Source organism: Parasteatoda tepidariorum, chromosome 3 (assembly GCF_043381705.1).
Source record: "Parasteatoda tepidariorum isolate YZ-2023 chromosome 3, CAS_Ptep_4.0, whole genome shotgun sequence".
In the NCBI taxonomy this organism is placed as follows: Eukaryota; Metazoa; Arthropoda; class Arachnida; order Araneae; family Theridiidae; genus Parasteatoda; species Parasteatoda tepidariorum.
In genome coordinates this window covers 81,026,173-81,051,236 of record NC_092206.1, presented here as the reverse complement: position 1 = coordinate 81,051,236, position 25,064 = coordinate 81,026,173, and the positions used below count along the sequence as shown (strand labels likewise).

The 25,064-nt window shown below is 28.3% G+C and overlaps 1 protein-coding gene across 2 annotated transcripts; it reads left to right on the top strand.

The window, feature by feature from the left end:
• Positions 1-6,012: 6,012 nt before the first annotated feature.
• Positions 6,013-23,831, top strand: LOC107446851 (cytochrome P450 4V2). Of its 2 annotated transcripts, XM_016061623.4 has the most exons (11): positions 6,013-6,259; positions 9,401-9,513; positions 10,453-10,538; positions 12,092-12,282; positions 14,174-14,243; positions 15,581-15,707; positions 17,698-17,895; positions 18,943-19,113; positions 19,374-19,440; positions 20,518-20,697; positions 23,397-23,831. In XM_016061623.4, the coding sequence occupies exons 1-11, from the start codon at positions 6,043-6,045 to the stop codon at positions 23,591-23,593; spliced, it is 1,617 nt and encodes a 538-aa protein (XP_015917109.3). In that variant the 5' UTR covers positions 6,013-6,042; the 3' UTR covers positions 23,594-23,831. The 2 variants fall into 2 exon arrangements, with proteins under 2 accessions (XP_015917109.3, XP_042897915.1); XM_043041981.2 differs by lacking the exon at positions 9,401-9,513 and having other exon boundaries at positions 6,141-6,259.
• The last annotated feature ends 1,233 nt before the right edge of the window (positions 23,832-25,064 follow it).

Below are 25,064 nucleotides of genomic sequence, written 5' to 3'. Positions count from 1 at the left end.
TATTGTTTGTGAAAACTGGAATATTTAGGGGCGGAATTCTTTTTAAACAGATTTTCTATTTTCTTAAGCGTACATAACATTCCTTCAATACTTCCTCTTCTGCAGTGCACTGCAGCATACTACAGGCCAAGACCGTTTCAAAAAGCTTTTTACAATGGATTCAACCATATCAGGCGTCAAAATAATAAAAACAAAAACAACCACAAAAAAGCATAAATATCACTCAAAATCACAATAGAAACCACAATACATAAGGTTCTAATCAGATGGCTTTGTCAAACAGAGCATGTAATTTTTTTCCCTGAATTTTTTCACACGAAAAAAATTCAAGAAAAAGAAAATTTCCCACGTTATTATTTCTGCTTTGAATGTAATTTTCAACTTTTAGGGGAGCCAGCGCCCTCTAGCGAATGTTCGATAATTAAATCTTAAAAATTTTATTTTTTTAAAATGTCTGTAACTTTTAAAATAACTGTAACTTTAAAATAACTGCAAAATTAAATGAAAAAAATTTAAATTATTGCATGGCATTTTCCAATTTAACTCTCTACAAATTAAGGTGGAATAAAAAAAATTTCCAAACAGTAATAAAATAAATTATATTTTTCAGGAAAGTGTGTGACACTTAAATTATTTACGCTAATTTAATTGTATATTTACGGTTTGATAAGAGCCTCTGCGCCAAAATGATACTATCAATTATAACAAGTATAAAAGGACTTTAATTTCTCTACAGTTGAAGTTCAATTCCTTCAATAAAATAAAATATTATGTTTAAACACTTTAGAAATCGTTTAGTGGAACTGTATTGTAATCTTATTTGTTCAACAGATGGCAGCATCATATTTGTTTTCATAAAATTTTCATGTTTAAACCTTGAAAATGAATAAAACAGCTGACTAGGACTAGACAACTAAAAATTTTCTATGGTAACTCAGCTCCTAAATTTTTTTTTTACTATTTCGTCAATTTAATTCAAAAAACTTTAAAACTATGGAGGAAAATTTTTTCCATGTGGTTATCCAAATGCTTTAAATTTTAAACTGGAACCTGTGAATTTGCTCTGCANAAAAAAAAAAAAAAAAAAAAAAAAAAAAAAAAAAAAAAAAGAAAAAAACTTATATTAATATATTAATAAAATGCATTGATATTTTTCCGATAACTCAAAGTAATAATAATTTACTGGTTTATTTTACTTAGTCAGTTTTTTTTGTTACGTTTTATTATCAGGCAAATCTGAAAATTCCCCTTTTTACTGTAAAAAATAAAAATAAATATAAAATTCTTATTTGAACCGCAATTATTTAGCTGTATTTCAATTTTTACTGTTACAAATATTTCGTAAAAGGTTTTTGTATGTAGTCGAAGAAGAGAAAAAAAGAAAAGTCATTTTAAGTTATCAATGTAAAAGTGACACTCTAAGTGGTTCGTATATGAAATAAATGACCAATTCGATTCGGGCCGTTGAGCTGGAATTTAATTTAATTCAATATGTATTGAAATACAACTAAATATTTTTTACAAAAATTAATTTAATCACAAGGATTAATTAGAAGTGAGCTGAAGGGAATTTATTTTAATTATATAATTCAATTATATATTTTATTTATATAAAAATATAATATTATTTAATATTTTAATTATATAAAATCAATGATAGTATACTATCATATGTTATGTCTAAATGCTTTTTCAGAGTGTTAATCTTATGATAAGTTAAAATTATTTACAAAAATGTAATATCTCATTATAATGTGTCTTTTACTTTTTTTAAAAAATGATTTTTTTTAAAAAAGTATTATTTTTATAGGATAATCCTATCACAAAACGATAAGTGTAATAATTCGAATTTTTTAAGCTCATTTTAGGGTAAGAAATGAAAGTAATTCAAAGTATGAAATCTCAAAAGTATCTCTTTCACAAGCTTCAATCTAATTTTTGTTAATTATTTTTAATAATTAATATTTTTAATTTTAATTTTAATAATTTTAATTTATTTTTAATTTATTATTATTAATTTTATTATGAATTTTAATTTTTTTTAATAACTAATTATTTTTAATAATTATTTTTATAGGATAATCCTATCACAAAACGATAAGTGTAATAACTTTTTAAACTCATTTTAGAGTAAGAAATGAAAGTATCAAAGTATAAAATCTCAAAAGTATCTCTTTCACAAGCTTCAATCTNAAAAAAAAAAAAAAAAAAAAAAAAAAAAAAAAAAAAAAAAAAAAAAAAAAAAAAAAAAAAAAAAAAAAAAAAAAAAAAAAAAAAAAAAAAAAAAAAAATGAAATTCTTATTTAAACCGCAATTATTTAGCTGCATCTCAATTTTTACTGTTACAAATACTTCGTAAAACGTTATTTTATTTAGTCGAAGACAGCGAAAAAAAAAGTTATTTTAAGTTATCAATGCAAAAGTGACACTCTTAAGTGGAGATGCGTAGTTTGTATATGAAATAAATGACCAATTCGATTCGGACCGTTGAGCACGAATTTAATTTAATTAAATATGTATTGAAATATAACTAAATATTTTTTACAAAAATTAATTTATTCACAAGGATTAATTAGAAGTGTGCTGAAGGGAATTTATTTTAATTATATAATTTAATTATATATCTTATTTATATAAAAATATAATATTATTTAATATTTTAATTATATAAAATCACTGATAGTATACTATCATATGTAATGTCTAAATGCTCTTTCAGTGTGTTAATCTTATGATAAGTTAAAATTATTTACAAAAATGTATCTAATATCTCATTATAATATGTCTTTTACTTTTTTAACAAAAAAATCGTTTTTTAAAAAAGTATTATTTTTATAGGATAATCCTATCACAAAACGATAAGTGTAATAATTCGAATTTTTTAAGCTCATTTTAGGGTAAGAAATGAAAGTAATTCAAAGTATGAAATCTTAAAAGTACCTCTTTCTCAAGCTTCAATCTAATTTTTGTATATTAAATGATTCATTTTAAGATAATTAATTAATTCATAATATTTAATTAGTTTATAATATTTAATAAATGTAGACATAATTTTGTGTTGGGATGATTTTTTTCCAGCGTTTTTTTCTCATGCTTTAGTTTCTTTTGCTTTATTTTCAGTGCTTTTTTGCTTTGTTTAACTGTTCAAAAGCATGACGGTGGCTGTTTTTTATATGTTCTACATTGTTTAGTGCCCTTTTCACAGAACAATTTGTAACAGTTAGTGTTGTTAACAGTTGACAAAATTTAAATAAATATATAATATAGAGACATATAAAAATATCATACAATCATATGTTAATATCGTATAAAAATAATAATGAGCTTTGGTAGCCAAATATCATATAAAAATAATATTGAGCCGTGGTGGCTCAGGGGATATAGCGTTCGTCTTTTAATGAGGTTAACCGAGTTCGAATCCCAGCGATGGCTGGTAGATACGAATTTCGCACACGGCTCGCACAGACCACAATGCTGACATAAAAATATCCTCAGTGGTAGACGGATTAAGGGTTAGAGCAGGGCCGCCTCGAAAAGGGGCCCTGACAATTGAAGAGGAGGCCTCGGTACAGATAGTGATATTCAGCTTTGACGTCACGTAACGCGATCATTGTTTCAACTGATTCCGTGTTAGTTACATGCCATGTTGATTCTAGCTTGTTATAAATCATATATATCTTTTTTTTTATTCCAATGCCCATCTGTGTTAACATTTCGTCACTTCCGGCTCTTTACAGGGCTGATTTGATGGAAAATCTTTCAGAGGCACCGTATTAGGTGAGAGAACTAAAGAACATCCGTGCCTTGTCTGGAATTCGAACCCAGAACCTTTCCGATGCAAGGCCCTTTTCCACGATCCCTATACAATCCAGTCGGCATAAATCACATATAAAATCGTCAAAAGTCACTTTAATTCATGCTCTGAGCGATATGGATTGTGCATCCTTGTTCTAAATAATTTCCCTTCATATATTCTTCATAAACTTCTAATATTGATTTAAAAAAGATAAATGTTGCACATTAAAACAATGGTAGCTTTGTTATTTGGTATTATCTTGGATGATGAGAATAAAGAATTCTAGTCTTGGATGTTTAAAAACTTTCATAAAAATGTTAAGCAATTTCTTCTGAAACTTATTTAAAATGTACTTTATTTCACGAGTGCAATTTCCATGATTAGATTTTTTTCCATTATTAGTTTCCTTTATTGGTTCAAAACTTCAGATAAGTGAATAACAACATATTGGATAAATCATAGTTGAATCATAAAAGTGAATTAGGTTGTTCAACATGTATGTACTAAAAATATAATTTGCAATAAAACATTGATAAGCAACATTTCAGCTAAATCACAATTTTATTTATTTTTTTTTTCAAATTTTATAAAAGTAAAGTTAAAAACTTCGTCTTTCACTATTTACCATCAATAATAATTAATGACAAAAAGATATTTTTTTTCTTAAAAAAATGAAATATTTGAACTGAACAAACACAATTAGCATTTATTGAAAAAATTATTTAGCTCATTATACATTTAGGTCTTTACAACTTTTCTTATGGATGATAAATTCCTTTGCGCTAAGTTCAATGAGGTTATATGTTTAGTAATTAAAGTTGCAAATAAGTATGTGAAGAAAATTTATATTATGTTTAATTAGAATAAATTATATTCTAATGCATTTAATATTGAGCTATAGTCAGTATACTCTAATTCTGTAACTAGAAAATAACTGAAAACTTCCAATCTGGAGTAATTTAGGCAGAATAAAAACTTTAAAAAAAATAATATGTAATTTATTTCAAGTCAAATTTTGAGGTTAACTGATGCTCTATATTTAAAAAGAAATTTAGTTATTTGCTTTGCTAATTCTGATTTTTTATTGTTGAAATATTTAAATGTATTAAGATTTAATTTTTCTTACTCTACTTACAATCTACATTTCGAATTATAAATATGCTGATAGAAAAAAAAAGTTATTTTTTGTGAAAGAGTACAGTGAAATTCAGGAAATAACTGTAGAGTTCCGATTATCGGAGTTTCCGCTTTAGCCGAGCTATCAAATGTTTTAAGGATTTTTTTGTTCCAGTTTATTTTTTATTTTTAAAACTACCTCCGAAAAAAATTCTGAAATTTATCTTCCAAACTCTCAAGGAAACGAAATCCAACATTATCAATCCCTTATCTTTTTCATTGTATCAACACGAGATTATCGACGATCAACACGAGATTTCCTTATTGACGATATTAAATGATCTTTAATATCGTCAATAAGGAAAATGAATCTAGCGAGATGATAAAGACAGAGAAGATAAAAATCAAAATCAACATATACAAATCTCTCGTACAGATGGACTAAAAGTTATAGAAAGTGCTGTTGAATATATAGATTATAGAACAACAAGAAGAAGCGACACCAGCCTTCCTGTTATCCCTAGAGTGCCTTCACTGAAGGCACTCTAGTTATCCCTACAAAAATGTGGAAACATTGACTGTAGAAAAGCGTCAAAGTAACGTAAAACAAAAAACGATTTATTATTTTTTTTACGTAAAAACACTTTGATTCTAGTAGAGTATGCTCTTTAAGTGTTTTTAAGTAAGCTTTTTAACTATAATATGAATATTATGTGGTGTACTCGCATAAATTTTGTATTTGTTACATGTATTACATTTAAACCTACTCTTATTTTTTCTTCCTTTTATATACTCATCGTTTTAACCGAGTTTTCGGTTATCCGAGTTAGCCTTGATTCACATTAACTCGGATAATCGGGACTCTATAATTAAATAAATATTATTTTATAACTATTATATAACAATTATATTTCCGTTGAAATGAAGATTCCCTTTCTAGCAGAGCTTGAAATTTAATGAATGAAGCAATCTCTTTAGAACAGCATTCAAACTACTTAAATCCATATGGAAAATGAAGAAACGTAGATGGATCGTGATGCGTGAGTCACGAAACGAGAGCTGTGTACTCCTGAACAAATAATTCTTCCCTTCGAGACAGCTTCGGTTACAGTCCCCTTGCCGTCGGGCTAATGACATTTATAAGCGCTTTGTTTTTACAGTATGCGCTGCAAGTCATATTTTTAGTCTTTTTAGTATCAGTATTAGTGAAAAAATTTCTAAAACGTAATTCCGTAGATGCTGTAAATAAACTTCCCGGTCTCAAACTGAGATCTTACAATCTTCTTGGACATTTGGATGCAAGGATAAGGTTAATGCTACGAAGACTGCCCCTGCCAATTCATGTTTGTAAGTAAAACTACGTTTATATGCTTTTTTCTAAACGACCTTTTTTCCGACTCATTTGGATTTGTGACCCACAAAATATAGGAAGTACATGGAATATGGAAAATATGGTCCCCGATTCGGTCCAAAATTCGGATCCCTAAATTTAAAATTATTATTTTTTTTACGTATTTCTCCATATCTCGAGAAATTTTTAAGCGAATTGAAAATTTTTTGCTCATAACTATAAAGATAATTGAAAGCAAACTATTACTTTTAGTAAACTATTTCTTTTTTCCTTTTATTTAATATTTAATATTACAATGGCGGAAAAATTTTGAATTGTAAGGTATAAATTTTTTTACATCATTTTAAGGATGTAATTTAAAATGGCATCATATAAATTTGGACGAAATTAATTGAATCAAATTTTAAAGAGAAATAAAAATTTTAAAATACTGCTTTTTTTGAAATCAACGTCATAGGAACTGTTTGACCGATTTCGTTAAAATTTTGCTTTTCTGCCATTTAAAACTACATTCCTTTTCAATGGTGTAAAAAAAAGTGTATACCTTGCGATTCAAATTTTTTTTGATTATTATTAAAAATAAGAATAAAAAATAATAAATATTTACTAAAACTGATATTTTGCATAGAAGTATCTTTGGATAAATGAATTTTATAATTGTGTGCAAATTTTTTCAATTAGTTTAAAAAAATATGGATTCGCTTAAATGATATTCTCGAGATCTAGCAATCAATATAAGCAAAAAATAAAATTAACAACTCAAAGTTCAAACTTTGGACCACTCTCCTTACAAACTATGGGCACCATAGTGTCGAAATTGCGGATACCCCCGATATTTTGGGGATAAGAAATCCAAATCCATCAAAAAAATGATATGTTTATTCAGAGAAATTATGTTTTTGTGTCCGATTTCACAACTTTAAATATCGTCTGCATTAATTAATTAGATTATTTGAGGTCACTTCCTTAAATCATTAAGAATGGGTTCTAGAACGTGAAGATTCGATCATTAGATCAAAAGTTATTCAGGGTAATATATTTTTTTATTTTGCGCACTGTACACTTAAATATTAAAACATTTTTTTTGTTACAAATATCTAACGCTTCCTTACAATTCAATAATAATTGAATAATGATAAAAAATTGTTTTTCAAAACTAAATATATTGCATATTAATTTATTAATGAATATTTATTAAAATACAAGCAACAAATTTATCCTCTGTACTTGCTGTTATTAGAGCTCCAAAAAATAAACTTGTTTACACTTTTTAACGAACACTTTACTTTTCTCGACTTTGTTATCTAATGAAACTCTTTAAATACATTATTATTTAGCTCTTGTTAAATTGTTGTTTTTATGGGAAAACTTGGTGAAAAAAAAGCAAATTCAAGTTTAAACATTGCATCGTTTACTAAAATTAAATAAAGATTAATTATATATACTGTAAAATTATTTTTGTTTACCATAAGATTAGTTATGTATACTATGAGATTATATACGGTTACCATAAGATTATTAATGCATGCCATAAGATTAATTATGTATACAATAAGAGTAATTATGTATACTATAAGATTAATTGTGTATATTATAAGATTAATTTTGTTTACTGAGAGATTAATTATATATACTATAACTAAAAATCCATTTACAGTGCTCAAAAACTTTTTATGAGTCGTTCATCGCAAAATTGAATTATATTTTTGAAAACGGATTTTAAATAATAATCTCTTCGCAAATTAATGTCAGAAAAAAAAAAGTTTTATCATATATTTTTTCCCAGTGCTTTTTTAATAGACCTCCGTTACTTTTAAAATGGGTGATATGAATAAATACAATAAAATTTTTTAAAAAAAATACATGCTTCAAAAATATGGAGTTAAGTCATTTTTTTCTATGAACGACGCACTTACAGTGGCGGATCCAGGGGTGGGGGTGTGTGTGGTCATAGGGGTCATGACCTCCCCCCAAGTTGAAAAAATAAATAAACATAATAACTTTTTTTAATAGTTTACAAAGGAAACAAAATATTTTAAAAATTATTTAAGAGGGCATATACACCTAGGTAAATCGGAAAAATCGATTTTTTCCCCCATCTAATTATGCTCTTCACTGTTTCAAGAATCCATAAGATAAAAACGAAATTCGTCATAGTTTCATTGTAAACATTAATAATGTTGAAGCGCTCTCAGCGCGCTTCAACAGGTTTAACCAAAGACTGTATAAAGATGAAGATGGGACACTTGCGAAACTCGTAACTAAAATCTGGCACCATGCTTGAATTATTAATACTTGAATTATTTATGTATTGTTCTATTGTTCATTATGAAAAAAATAAATGGGAAGGCTAGCATTAAAAACTCCAGTCTCTTTTTTTCTTCAAAAAAAATGTTAAAATTTTTTTTTTTACAAAAAAAATTTATTGTGTGTGGGGGGGGATCTGAGTCTATGACTCCCCCCAGGAAAAAATTCTGGATCGACCCCTGCTCACTGTTCTAGCTAAAAATTATTAAATAGCAATTATTCAAACAAAAATATTAAATAATCGTAAAAAGGTAGATATTGAAACTGTGAAGTGAGAGAAAAAACATTTATGGATTATTTTTACCTAATACGGTTGAACATCTAGAATTCTATTCACGCCAGCTAGACACGGCTAGACCCACCGTGTGAAGTCATTTTGTTCCCTGCAGTTGTGTACATCCTTTAGTTAAGAAGGCTAATTGGCGAATCATATAACCAATTGAACAGGGGTTCGAAACCCAGCGTTGACACCACAATACTTCTACTCTTCCAAAAATTTACGAAGATATACATGTGTCTTGCACTCTGCAATTGGTGACCCTGAACTATTAGATTTCGAAACTAACATTCACGCATAAATAGTGCAGCACACAAAGAGCTATAATGTATGCTTTACTTTCATGGTTTTGAAAATTTGCTAGTTGTAAATGATTACAAAACCTTATAGTTTCGTGTACACAGTTTTTTTAATCTTATCAGTTTTAAGCCTGAGGGCCGGTTTTTTTTCGCTGTAATTTCTTAGAGTGTACTAAAATTAATTATCACTTATTACTAAAATTGTGCATTATTTACAAACTTTTTAAGCTGAGAATTTAAATTTTATTAAATAGATGATTTCCTTGGAATGCATGGTTACAACACTTTGTTTCTAAAAGAAGGTATAACTCACGCATGGCAATTTTACTATCCATTTATTACCGTGTTTAAAGCAGATTTAGTGGAGGTGAGTTACATTTAAACTAATATGTCTTATAACACTTGAATATTTTCCGCATTTAAGAAATGTTTCGGTATCAGATCCTAAAAAAAAAAAAAGTAAAAGAAAGATCAGAAAATATTGTTTCATTTTATTCTTATTATGCTGATTAAAATGAAGTTTTGCCTATGGGACCTTTAAGAATAAAAATTGTACGAGGTTCTTATTTAAACTAATGTGAAGTTTTACAGAAAATTTTATTCGTTTTTCCACATATTTTTTTTTTTTTAAATATGACCATTTTGTACTTGTTCTTAGAGATGAGTACGGGCTAACTTTTCATTTTTTTATATCAGTTGCAAACTGATACTAATACAGGTAAGGTAAGGTACAGGTGAAAAACAAGAAAAGCACCCTGTACCTCAAATTCGCTGAGTTTCACCAAGTAGACCTGCTGATATTGGCAAGTGATATTAGAAACAACAACCTATACATTTTTTTCATCTATATGTGGATAAATTCTGTTTGATCTTTAAAATATCGAAGATATAAGATAAAAACAGATTAAAATAAAATATATCTAGCTAAGTATGTTCAAATTTATTTATAGTTAGGCAGGATGAACGAAATTATGCGAGGCGAATCATTTGTATGTAAGGCAAACACGTAATAACCAATACGAGAAAGTTTGATAGTTAGGTAGTAAGATAGTTCGGGAGGATGCGAAAGGATTGTTACAGTTACAGCTTCAGATATCTAAGTCCAAAATGTAGTTATTCGGGACTAATCCAAAATCAATGAATTCAAATGGATACGAGTTTGTCGACCTAGTTTCAGATTAGTTCCTAATGATACTCGCTACTTTTTATGCATAATATTCTCATATGTTGTGCAATTTAGCAATTAGAAATGTATTATGAAAATTCATTGTTATTCGAAATTATTTATAAATCCCCTATTATTCAGGGCATTTTGAATCACAGTACAGAGATAAAGAAAGCCTGGTTCTATGATTTCTTGCATCCATGGCTTGGATTTGGTTTGTTAACGAGGTAAAATTTTTCTCATGCAGACTTCCTCAATTAAATTTAAAATACAAATATAAATATTTGAAATTAATATTGCATTTTGAAATTAATATTTTTGTGACTTTCACACAGTTAAAACTTTTTGATCACTTAGAGCCATTTTATTAAGGTTGCAACAAATTGCAAGCTTAATGCATTGCCAAACTGCATGATTTTATCATACAAATTAATCCTTATTGTAGTTGGTCACACAATACTGTAACATTGTACTATGGTTGCAACAGCTTTGCTTTATATTAATACTCAAATTACTAACATTATGACTCAACATTAAATCTATTTTATTTATTATTTTGTTGCTGTTGTTGTTGATGGATTATCGTTCTCATATTGCAAGCAGGCAAACATGTATCTTAAAGCTAACGAGGACAAAATTAAAAAAAAAATGAATAAAATCGTATAGCTAAGTATGAGCCACACTGAGGCCTACACGCCACGTATTTTGATCGTGGTAGGAGGACCTTAATTTTTTCCTTAGTTAGATTTTTAAATCTCTCTATCATCATACTATGGTTTGACTCAAACGAAGATCCGGTTGAATTAAACATCCGGCACAAATATTATGAAAATTAATTCTTCATCAAATCAGATGAAAATTTAATATATTGTAATTTACATTGTGCACATTGATTAATGTAAATGTTGGGAGCATTGATTAATGTGAAAGATATTGGATAACGATATAATGGAGAACTGCTTTTCATGATACAGGCTTCGTATCTTAGAAGCAATCAATTTTTTGACTTCGTATTGATGAGAGCTTTTCATCAGAATATTTTGAGCCACAACTGCAAATTTGACTGATAATTAATTTCCGGTGGGTTTGTAACTTCAAGAAAGGAATGAAAAGGAATAATAGATTGCAGAGCATGAACTAACGATTTAGAATACCATTAATTTTTAGCCAGATTCAAATTTTTTTTATAAACACAAGTCGCTTCTAAAATCAGTGAATGATAATATTTTAGACCTTTTTTCCAATGTTATGTAGTTTATACAGATATCTTAGACTTTTTTTAAATTAAAAAATGGAAAAGTGATGGATAGCAAAACTTGTATGCCTTTCAATTAATAATCACATAGTTACAAAGAACTTATTGGTTCAGTGTAATTAGTTGCGAGTTTCATGTTAGAACACCGTTCTCGTTATTACATCAAAGAAGGCATTTAGAGGAATTAGATATTTAAGATCATGACTAAATAATTCAGTGTGTTATAGTTATCATTTTCAACTTCAAATCAGATTTAGCCAGAAGTAAAGGTATTTTCAACCATCGTTTTTAAATTATCATATTTTAGACCCTTTCCCTCTGTAATAAATCATATATATTTCTCCTTGTGTTTAGATTTTTTGTTTAAAAAAATGAAATAATTGACTAAATACTAGGGTACTCTTCAAATACTATATACAAAACTTCCCACTTATCACCATGCGGAAATTTGTATTTTACTGTATTAGTGCATTTTTTTTTACATAAGATTATTCATCAAACTCTAACTTGCATAATTTTTTATAGCCACGGAGAAAAATGGAGGCACCGAAGAAAACAGCTGACACCAGCTTTTCACTTCAGTATTTTAAAGGACTTTCAACCAATCTTCAACAAACAATCGAAAATCTTGGCTGATATTCTAGATAAACATACCCATGATGATTTTATAGACATTGTACCTTTCATTACCCTATGCAGTCTGGACGTAATATGCGGTACGTAAAAATCATTATTTAAATTAAATCCGAATTAAATCGAATACGAATTAAATCTTTGTAAGGTTCACGAAGTTTATAGAAAAAAAACTGTAAATACTCGTACTCAACAGTAATACAACATTGTTTTTCGTAAGAATTTAAAAAATGCCGTTATCTAGTACAAATTAAATTGTTTCCAAATGTTAAAATGTTAGAAAATTCAGATTTACTTTCTACTAAAAGGGATAGTCTAAATTTTATTATGTGTTGCTAAAATTTCAATTATTTCCTTTAAGCACCAGTTTTTTTTAAAAAATTTCTTAAAACTATTTTTTTTGCCCTTGCATTTTTTCTTCTCATTAATAAAGCGATTTTTTGATTTGGAAAAAAAATTATTTATCGTGATTCATTATAAAAATCAGATATAATAGCTAAAACCTTTCAATAATAATATATAAAAACAAGTAAGAAAGCCATCAATGTATTGAATAATATAGCTACATTAAAATGGATTTTATAGCAATAATTACAACTAAAAACAATGAAAATATATAAATATAGCAATAGTTGCCAAAAAAAATTCGTGGTTTTTATCTTTAAAAGAGCAGTGCTTTAGTATGAAAGTGGCTTTGATCGAGAATATCACATTTTTTGACATTTAATAATTGCTTATTTTGTTGCGTAAGGGAAAAAAATGTATAGTAGAAAAATATATCTACACAATATTTCTAAAATTGTCATCTTGAATTGAAAATATATTAAAGTTTTTTGTTGAATAATTTAAAAATAATTTTTAAATTGGGCGTGAGAAGTATTTTCCTAATAATAATAGCAAATAATAATGGCAAATATAAAAACAATAATACAAACAATAATAAAAGCAATAATAAAAACAATAATAAAATAATAATAATAATAATAATATAAGTATTTTATGGGCAGATGTCTTAAACGTAACGAAAATCAAGAAGAAACATTTAAGAACACTAAATTTTTGTTGGGAATTTTTAAATGTTTTTACATTTGCAGATATTGTGTATACTTCTTCTGAAATCAGTGATTAATCCTCTTTAAATGAAAGATGCAGGATACTTAACTCCATGTTTAAATCGTGAGATTACTTTCTAATGCTGAAAAATCTATAAATTATAACACTGGAAAGTTGAATCACCCTTGGAAGAAGAATCTGAGAGAGCTTTAAGGAAATAAGACAAGCTTGTTTTGTCAAAAGCTTTTCACATTTTGGAACTTCGATTGCAATTCATTTTAAGAAGAAATATAAAGTTATCACTTGCCGAATGAAGGTAATTTAATATGAAAATTATCTCAAGTGTGCAGAATTCGGCGTGAAAATAATCTTTCGCAATGACTAAACCTTCTAGGAACAAAATTTCGCATTCTCTAAATTTATTAGGAACAAAATATGTATGTACTTATCGAATTTCATTAAAATCGATCCAGTAGTTCTAGAGATAATCGACAAAATAATCTGTAATTTCTTACACCAGGGTAAATCGCATATGTTGGATGTACTGAGTTCGAGCTTCCCCGAATTTTTTCTTGCCCGAACTCAGATCGGGCATTCCACAATTAGCACATTTGCATTGCCGAAACTGAGTTAAAGAGTCACAGGAAAGGGTTTAATAGCATTTTTTTATGAATTAAGTTAATATTATAAACTGCATTTTTTTTTTATCACAATCTTAAAATTTGTTACTTTTCCCGGATTACGTTGTCTCTTTATTTAATTTTTTAAACTTTTCAGATTCAATTGTTTACAGTTTATTATTTGTTTCTCTTTTAAGTTTCTCAGATTTAACAATTTCATTGTTTAATTTCTGTGATTTCTCAGATTTAATAACATTATTATTATTTTCAACCACTTTATTTTTTACTAAATTTCTTTTAGAATCAATATTGGGAAAGGAGTTGAACAGCCAAACACAGCCAAGTCATCCTTATTCGCAGGCTGTGCATGGGTAAGGAAATAGTTTATAATTATTTTATGATTTTATGAAAAAAACAAGCCGAGAGGAAGAGGCCATGAGATTGCTAGATGATTTATATGAAATTTTTATGTAATTGTTCTCGTATTTTAAGTAGTTATTCAGAAATATTATCATCGATGCTTTTTATTGAGAAGAATATTTTTTATGCTTTAAAATTCTTAGATAAGCTTTTTTCCTTTAAATGCTTCCTTAAAATCTCTTAAAAACTTAGAAGAAGAAATCAATACTTCTGATTTCAATGATTTCATACACGAAGGAAAAAGTTTTGATAAAATTACCGTACTATATAGTAATGACTATTGTGGTAAAAAAAAATCTTAATTTTTTTAATAAAACCAAAATTTACAGTATTTAAACCATTCATTCGGTAATTTTTCCATTCATATAGAAATAGTTTACCAGAAATTCAGTCTTTAAAAGTTGCAGTTCTTATAACCCCACATTTAATAAAAAATGTAAATCTGAAAAGTAAATTTTGCCGAATAAATAGTTTTTATTCCGTGCTTTAAATTATCATTGTAAAACTACAAATTTCTCCAGATTTAACAAGTATATTATAAAATCATATTTAGAAAAAATTATTACAAAAACACTTCGTATTATCCATATTTATAGAGCAATATTATAAATATTATTATTTAATCCATATTTTGGATCCAATAGCAATCTAGTGTTCTCTTAGCAGTGATTCAAATATTATTAGAAAATCATGATTATTTTTGGTACATAAATGCTGTCAACATTAAATGTATAGTTTATTGCAAGAACAATTTTTTTTTCATCATATTGGTTACAAAAAATCAGTTCATAGCTTAGGGATTTTGATAAATTAAATTTTAATATGTGACAAAATTTTTGTTGATTGAGGGATTAATTATTTGCTGTCATCTCGGATTTAATATTAATGTATAATGTTTCATGGCAAGTCCTCAATATTAATTTTTCATAATAACTTTGAAGCCAAAAATGTGTTTTCAAGAATTTGGCAACGTTCGTATAGCAAAAGCATAGTTATAAGCATATTTTATAGTGAAAAGTATATTTTATTATAATAACTCCTTGTTTATTTGATTGTTGTTATCGAATTAATTTTACTTAATTGACAGTTATTGATTGATAAGTCAAAATACAACAAACACTTATGCATTATCTTTAATTAAGGTATTTACAACAGAAAATTTTTTGTAGAGTCACACTTGAGACATCTTTCTTGTATATATTTTTAATATTTCAAACAACTTAAATTTTATAATTACATGATTCAAAGAGTTTTCAAAAAATGTTTTATGAAATAATTCTAAATATAGGCTAACTGGTGCAGTATTTGAAAGAATGCGTAGTCCATGGCTCTGGTTTGATTCTTTGTTTTCTATTTTACCATTTGGTAAAAAATTTGCTAAGAATAAAAGCATTTTGCATGAATTTACTAATCAAGTAAGTAAAAAAGTTTTTGAATTTATATAAATGATTTAAGGAGGCATATTTTTCTATTTTAAATTGTAATAATAAGGGAACGAAGAGAAAAATTGGGTTAAAATTACAGTTAAAATTATTATGGTTATGACATTTCTGATAAAGGAAGCATAATTTTAGTAACAAAACCAAAATATATGGTATTTAAAATATACATAGAGTAATTTTTGGTAACGATTTACCGGAAATTCTGTTTTTCAAAATTGTAATTCCTTTTACCACACACTTTATAAACAAATACAAATTGAAAAGTAAATTGAACCGAATAAATGTTTTTTATGCCATGCTCTAAGATATCACGGTAAAGTTAATACATTTTACCACTTTTACGAAATTTTATTTCACATAAAACAATATTTTATATTTATATTTATCAAAATCACTACCAAAGTGCTTTGACAGAGTTATCGATCTTTTTGGTGTTCCAATAGACCCAAAAAACATAGTACATTTTACCACATTCTGATAGTTTTATTCTACTTTTTTCTCAGTAATGCTCAGCCCCTGCTAATGATTGAGATAAGTTGATGTGCAATTTAAGATTTGTATAAAAATTTGTAAAAATTGGTTTTGTTTTGCAAAGATTATAATGAATGTTATTCCAGGATTTTTACTTAGGGCTGCTTACAAAAATAGTAATGTTAATAATATTTCTTTTTTCATTATCAAGAGCATAAATTTTAATGTTGAGTTTAGGTAGAAGACGTCATAATGCATGAGTAAGTAAATAAGTTAGATTCTTCACAAATTTTGTCTTCATTTGTTAATTTTTTTACAAGTTTATATCGATGGTTACTTTAAACATTTGAGTTTTCTCTAGAATGCAGTTTCCCCAATTATCTGATTTTCAAAAAATTCATTCGATTAGAAAAACCCGGAATCTAAACCGGCCGAAACAGCGGTCGTCATTTTACAAAAAGACATGTTATTCAATCAGCCGAATATAAATAAGTTTTGTTCTGGTTAACTATGTTACTAAGTGGTGAAATAAAGTAAAAGTACTACTTTGAATGGAGACATTATTCTTACAAGTTGATTTGGTTCCCCTAAATTTTATTTTAATAAACAGAATATTCCAATATTCGTTATATCGTTAATAAATGGAGTTGACTCTATGAAATTGTCAAGATTTTTAAAAATATCCATATTGATTGAGGTGTCTTAAACTCCCTTTAAAAAATTGTTGCCCAAAATGTAATTAAACATTACATTCTGCAACCAAACCTTATTTTTTCTGATAGCAAAATTCATGTAATGAATCTGTAGCACTATTTTCATAAATTCGAATTTATCTGCAACTTTAATGCAGTCAAACGGAGATTATTTATTGTATAAATTTAGCTTAATCCAATATATAGCAAAATTTTCAAATATAAGGTCTTTAAAAACTATACCCAAGACTTTTTGTTTAAATTTCACTTGAATTATATATGATGATGCAGAAAAAGAAAAATCCCTATGAAGTTTAACCTGTAATTAAGTAACAGATGAAAAATCTTAAAGTTTGTTTATTCTTCGTTGTGTTCCCTAGATTCAGCTTCTTAATTTTTACTAGAAACAAGTTTGAGGATTAAACATCTTAGTCATTTTATTAAAGGAATCTCAGCCATTTCCATTCATATAATTTTTTGCTTTATAAAAAGAAAACCGAAGGGAAAAATAATCTGCAGATGTTGTAATGATCTGCAGAACCCGCTGCCATATTGGAGAGTTTCTATTACCGTTGTTATGGCTCTTAAAATAAACAATTTCTACTGTAATGACAGGATTTTGAATTCGCCTTAGTTGATCATTAATCATCATCAGAACCAGGGTTCCATCCTCGGTGGCGGCTTGAAGCCCATTCAGCTTCAGTTCGATATGTACGAGCTTGTCTGTGGAAATGAAGGTGATTGGTGTACTGGCTTGCTTTACTTTTTGATTTTATATATTTTTAATATCTTTTTTTCAGATGATTGCCGAAAAAAAGCATAAAAAAATCAGATTAAAAAATTCGAATAGTCCTTTGAATATAAACTGTGCCGATGATGACATACAGTATAAGAGGAAAAAAAGAGCGCTGTTGGATCTTTTGCTGGATGAGCTCATTGACAATGATTCAATAACTGAAGATGAAATTAGAGAAGAAGTAGATACTTTTACATTTGAGGTGATTTTATACAAATGTTTAATTTATTTCAAATCACAGATTTGTTTTAAGTTTTTTTTTTTGTAAACAGGAGAATTCAATTATTTAAGGATCTACTTTATGGATTTATGCAAATTTGTTTTTCAACATTTTAAATTAGGTATTTTCCACACGATGTAACAATTTTTGAATCTTGTCAAGCTTTTTATATTTAAGCTTTTAAGTTTGTTTTGCTTAAAAAATAAAAGATTTTTGGCAGTACCTTATCATTGGATAAATGAAATTTGACTTTTGTGTAAAAAAAAAAATATTAATTGAGCCATTTTCAGAAATATATTTTAAAAAAGGAAAAGATAAAAAATATTGCCTTTTTGTGCTGAAATCCTTGTGTGGAAATAAAATTTCCTAAATTTTTCTAGATGAAATTTCTTTCTTTTCCTGCTGTGATAGACAAAAATTCGTGTTCATCACAAAAAAAGGTGATTTTTTTTGTACCCGATTTCAAAACCTGAAGCTTCATTAATTAATAAGGATATTTAAGGTAGGTTTGGTCCCTGAACAATTTGGATCATCAATTAAGTGTGTGAAAATCCGACAAAAAAATTATAACGAGTATTTTTTTGTCAGCTGTTTACTAATGCAAGATGCGAAAAATATGGAAACTGATATTACAATGCATTCATTACAAAATATATGTCTGTAGATTTTTACCTTAACAAACTGTGGCTTTATCTATGTTACGTAAGAGTGCTCCCTTTATGAAAGCTGGTATTACAAGACAATTAACCAGCAATAGCTGACAATTAAATGCTTAATCCATTTATTTTAATTTCAAAATAATAATAAAGATTGAATGATGTTTATCGTTTCATTTTCTCATTCAGAAGAATAAGTTCACCTTCACAATTCCATTTGTGAGAGTAACATTTTTAAAATTTTAGTTTTTGCTAAGAACCACCATTAAGGTCATAAAACCTTTCTAAGCATCAAGTTAAAAATGCACGAATAAATGAATCATGGATTACAGGAACCACTCAATGATATCCTTGGATTATTTATTCTTTTTAGGGCCATGACACCACGTCTATGAGCATGAATTGGACACTATATTTAATTGGACTCCACCCTTGGATTCAGGAAAAACTCCACAATGAATTGGATATGATTTTTGGAGAAGAAGATCGGGACCCCACTGACGAGGATCTGAAAAATATGAAATATTTGGAATGCGTTATTAAGGTATAATATTGGATTTTACATTAAAGCACAGGACTCGCTTTTATCATTCTTTAGAAGAAACATAAAATTTGTGCTTTTTAACTATTAATTTATGCTTTTTAACTTTTTAACTAATTAATTTTTGCTATGAATTGCAAAAGTTTCAAAATTTTAAAAGACCATTTTCGTTATTATTTTTATATTCAAAAATTTTTTATTTATTTTTTATTTTGAGAATATTAAAGTTAAAACTCTAAATTTTTAAATTTTTTTCATTTCAGGAAGCTTTAAGGCTATATCCATCAGTACCCGCTTATGGGCGAGAAGTGACAGAAGATCTAGATTGCAGTAAGTGATATAAATGTACTTTTCATTTAGCACGTTTAATTATGTATCGTAAGTTTTGGTATGCATATTCTTAGATTTTAAAAGTCCTTGGTTATTGCCGTCCATTAACATGATGTGCGTCCTAAAAGTGGAAGTGAATTAAATTTTAATAGCTAAGCATATATAGTAAATTTTAATAGCCAATTAATGAACTAAGTTTTCGTTGCTAAGCATATATGATACACTTTATTGGCTAAGCAAAATCCTACACTGTTTGAATTTTCATTCTAAAATTGCGGTAAAATTACCGGTAGCTGTCTGTACATTCAATTACCCTTAACGTTCATGGTTAGGAACATTTTTTACTGTTTCAGTTTTGAAATTAGTATGGTTAAAAAACCGTGAATACATAACTATTTGGTAGTCTACATTTAGCATGGTTTCTAAACTGTAAAAAAAATTTAACTGAGCATTGGAATTAGGTTACTTAAAACTTTTTCTGTTAGGTAATGGACATTTGTGTTAAATTATAGTTGATTTCTTTTTCAAATAAACTGTGGAATGAGGCTCAATTAAATTTCTGGTGGTGCCATCTATCGCAAGAAATGAGAAAAGCTAGACTTTATTGTATTAAGAATCTCTTAAGTGCTGTCATCATCGCGTGAATAAGAGATTCGTATTTTAATAACAATGAATGCCCGATTGGGGAGAGCAGGATATAGGAAATTCGTCATGTGTTGAAGAAATAGAAGAAACATTGTGGTGTCAACACAGGGACTCGAACCCCCGTTCCGTCGGCCATGAGAGTGACATATTAGCTCACTGGATTACAGTATGTACCCAGCTATTAGAAACTAAGTGTATTCATAAGTTGTGGGGTGGGTAATATACTATATTTTAATAGCCGAGCAATGTTTAGCAGCTAAGCAACGAATTAAAATTTTAAATTGTGTGATTGCCTCTGTAAAGACTTTTCATCTACTTTTTTTTACAGTATACTACGTAGGAAATTTTTAATCTACTTTTTCTTCGTTCATGATATAATGTATGTGCTGATCCTTGTGGAATAATTAACGTTCCATTTTCCTGTAAATTTAGACGGTTTCATTATACCGAAAGGTTCAACTTGCTTGGTGAATGCTTATATATTGCATAGAGATTCAGAATATTTCCCAAATCCAGAGAAGTTTGATCCGGAGAGGTTTTCTTCTGAAAATATTACTGGGAGGCACCCGTTTGCATACGTGCCATTTTCTGCCGGACCACGAAACTGCATTGGTTAGTAATTTATTTTTCTATTAAAATAGAATAATTTTTTTATTTTATGATCTTCTACTGATTGTGTCGCACATTTTATGCTTCTAAGTTTAAAATCTTCTTTCTTGTAGTGTTGGCTATTTTTCAAATCCACCTATCCTTTCATTTCATTACGATTAATATATTAATTAAATATACTTACATAAAATTATAACAATTATACATGAACAAAATGATATTTTTTATCGACTTTTAAGAAACATTTTTTTCTAAGATCAAGAAGGAGGAAAGGCTTAGGTCCATATACGCTGATTCTGAGAAAAACCGAATTTGTGCACGGACAGGAATTGTTGTCTTCGAGTGCAGTTCATCTTCACTGCACAATAACTCACGGGTGGTACCGAATTTATTTTCCATTGTTCTGATTCCGATTCTATTCATTCCGATTTTACTGCCATGTCATTGATTTTCAAAAATTTAGTAACCCTCAAAATGCATCTGAAGATAAATCAGCCGTAATGCTTAAAAAAATGGACATAAGCTGTTTTTTCTCCTTGATTTTCAATGATGAATGAGAAGGAATTACAGGGCTTGTTCAGCATAGTGAACATGAAGTGTAACCTCCTAGTACATTAACGAAATTTTTATTTTACAAGTACACGAAGTACAACTTTTTAATCTTGCTATTCTTCAATAATTAGAACTCGAGACACATTCATGGTGTTAAAAAGTTAAGAAAAATATATGACAATTAAACATCCCCATCAGCAAAACTTAAGCATTTGCTGGATTTCACTCCAACTATTACTAAATTGAAACCAAACATGATGGTATAATGTAATGTTAGCCTGATAAATTAAAGTATAAATGCAAAAATCTTTATCCAACTTTAGATATTTTTAAAGCATTAAAATTTGTATCAGCAATGTATAGGTTGTTGTTGTAGTTGTAGTTTATTTACGTCGCACTAAAGCTGCACAATGGGCTATTGGTGGCAGTCTAGGAAACATCCCTGAGGCACGAAGACACGTCATCACAATTTTGATCCTCTACAGAGGGTATGGCACCCCCGCTTCGGTAGCCTGACGACTTACACGCAAAGTCGAGGTCTGTTCNCAATGGGCTATTGGCGGCAGTCTAGGAAACATCCCTGAGGATGATCCGAAGACACGTCATCACAATTTTGATCCTCTACAGAGGGTATGGCACCCCCGCTTCAGTAGCCCGACGACTTACACTCAAAGTCGAGTACTTTACGATAGAACACTTTAACGAGGGTCAATACCGCACACCCTCGGTCCCAACGCAGACTGATCCAAGTGGTCTCCCACCAGCACACTGACCGCAGCCAGTGATGGCTGACTTCGGTGATCTGCTGGGAACCGTGTCTTAACGTTCAGTCCACTGCGGGGCGCATTGTATGGGTAAAACGGGTAATCTTATTATACGTTTTCTCTATCAACTCTATTTTATGTTCAAAATAGATTTGAAGAGTTGATACTTTACAAATTATGTAATGTTTAATGTCTATATGTTGATGCTATAATGTCTGTCCATACCTTAGTCATAGTTATATTATGATTCTTTTTCATTTAGGTTAAAATATTGGCCTAAATACATTGAATACTATACATTGAATGAATATGACATTAAAAAATTAATTCAGTACAATAAAGTATGATAGTTGACATTTTACTCTAAGCTAATGAAATCTAATCAGATTTAGATAAAATCTTTTTTTTTGTTTTATACAAATGCCTACCTTAAGAAGAGTCATTTAAAAAAAGTTAGTCATTTGATGTATTTTTATTAAATTTTCATAAGTTTCACAATTTTCTTAAATTGCAATAAAAATTATATGATATTTTTATTATTTATTATCTGACATTTTTTCTTTAAAATGGTACAAAATATAGTCATAATCTGTTTTCTGTTGAGATTAAAGTTTGTCACAAATGGGAATTGATAAAATGCACCACTTTCATTGCTATGAAAATCAGTTATACTGAATATTATTATGTAATGTTTGCTTTTTGCTTAGGTCAAACTTTTTAAAGAATAAGAGACACATATTAACGGAATTGGTTATTTGATATTTTTTAAATAAATTTTCATATCTAAGCAGTCATAATAATTTTCATTTAGATCAAAACTTTACCACAATTAGTAATAAGACTAAAGAAATACTGAACGTACACCATTTTTGTTTTTCAGTAGTTATGTTACTCAGTTATAATTATGGAGAATGTCCGTTTTTATTTGGTCAAAATTTTGTCGTTAACAAAAGAGGACGCTGTAATTAAAGCAATTTGACACTAAATTGCCTAAAGAAGTCATTTTGACTGCTTTTTAATTTCAATTAGAAAAGCAATGATACAATTCCTTGGAATTTTGTGACTTTTTGTACAACAGATAATTTTTTTATTGTTAATATTTACTAATAGCTTGTTATGTAACTGTAAATAATGCAAAAAATATTAAAAATTAATTTTAAACAAATTTCCTTGCACATTAGCTATTCTTTCCCAATCCAGTAATTTTGACTGCTTTCGGGCAGTATAGGTATTTCAGACTTTCTAGTGTCAATAAGCAAAATTATTTCTAATAGTAATTCTTCTTAGTAATCTTATCTTATAGAAATCTTATCTTATAGTAATCTTATCTTATAGTAATCTTATCTTATATTAGACACAATTATACAATATTTGTTTTCCATTTAGGTCAAAAATTTGCTCTTATGGAAGAGAAAACCATTCTTTCTACCATACTGAGAAGATTCAAAGTGAGATCTTTAGATGCAAGAGACCAAGTCCATCTTATAAATGAACTCGTTCTTCGTCCATATAAAGGATTGAGGATACAAATTAGACAGAGGCATCAGGATTTCGACTTCCACTTAATATATTATCGAGCATAAAATTGTTATATCAATGAAATTATTTCATTTTATTTAACAAAATAAACGAGAACATTGCAGTATTATTGAATTACAAAAGCGTATTGGTTGAATGCCTCACCCACTTCGAAGAAAAGAGTGGTTATGGATTGGAAATACAAAAATTTATGTCACCGCGCCTCTCATAAGTGATGTTTATGTTATTTTATTTCAATAAAAGACCTACTTCTACACTTGTCGCTTGTATTTACAGATAAAAGTTCAAATATAAGTCTGGAGTTATACAGGATAAGTTTAAACTCACGCACTTCAAAGTTTAATAGTCTATAATTTAGATAAAACTGATTTACTTCTTGAAGGTGACAATGAAGATTGTCTGGAACGTGTTATAATCAATACCAGTTATCTCCTATTCAGAAGCTTCATTTGAGAAGGGTTTGTTGTTTAAGGCGGCTATTTCACCGGAATAACATGTAGGAATAAAATTTATACCGACTAAAAACATTTATAACTTTGAAACTATTAATGAACTGAAGTATTCCTATCCATTTCTTAAAAAATATATTGGAATCAATACCTCACTTGCCTGCGTAGCAATGTCAGACGCATAAATATGAATGAGGCAGAATTTGTACTGTCTCTATATAAAAGAAACTTAAATAACTAGTTAACGATTAGATATATCGACTTGGGTGTCATTTTCATGCTCATAAAATGTTAGATAAGAAACATATCAATTCTCCTGCCCAGATACGTAGCTGACACCATGCCACATCTTTGAGTGCCCAGCAATGAGTGCTAATCTGAGAGAAATAGGAGTATTGCCGTCATTGACAGACCTTTATGACGATAACATCAAGCAAATCGCAGAAGCAGTAATCAAGACTCATGGAAACATTTGATTGGGCTATGTCATAGACACGACAAAAAAAGAAAAGAAAAAAAAATTTCTTCAGATAGCAACGAATATGTCTTGACACTTTTGCCTCCCCCCCCCCTAAGTGAAATCTCTCTTCCTCAGAGATCAAAGCTCATTTCCTGGGAGGGTGTTAGTTCGAGATATTAATATTAGGCTCAAATCAAATTCTGTAAAACTCTTAACAGCTTTCCCATAACTATTTCTATTTGCAAATTCATCAGGTTGAGACCTCAAAGTTTAGGCCCATATTATACGAATCAGTAACCATAGATTTGTAAATAGATCTTGTTTCGGCAAAGTTTCTTTTTACGAAACTTTCATACTTGTCTATTTTTTAAAGGCAAAAATGAAACTAGAGTAAACGCAAAAATAAAACAAAATTTCCTTTTCTTGCCATTTTAAGATCGATTTTACGGTAAAGTTTTCCGTTTGAAAATTTTCCTTTCAGTTTACGTATTACAGTTTAAAAAAGTATATTTTCTACTACGAACACACACTCTATTGGATTTCGATCTTTATTTGCCTTTTGAGAAAAAAGGGAGATAAACATTGTGAAATAATTACTAAGCCCAA

What these genes read in the sequence shown, in the direction of transcription:
- LOC107446851 (XM_016061623.4), top strand. Translation starts at nt 6,043, where the DNA reads ATGACATTTATAAGCGCTTTGTTTTTACAGTATGCGCTGCAAGTCATA. An exon ending in CAGTCTGGACGTAATATGCG is followed by an intron (nt 12,283 to 14,173) that starts GTACGTAAAAAT and finishes AATTTCTTTTAG; the next exon opens with AATCAATATTGGGAAAGGAG. An exon ending in ATTTGGAATGCGTTATTAAG is followed by an intron (nt 19,114 to 19,373) that starts GTATAATATTGG and finishes TTTTCATTTCAG; the next exon opens with GAAGCTTTAAGGCTATATCC.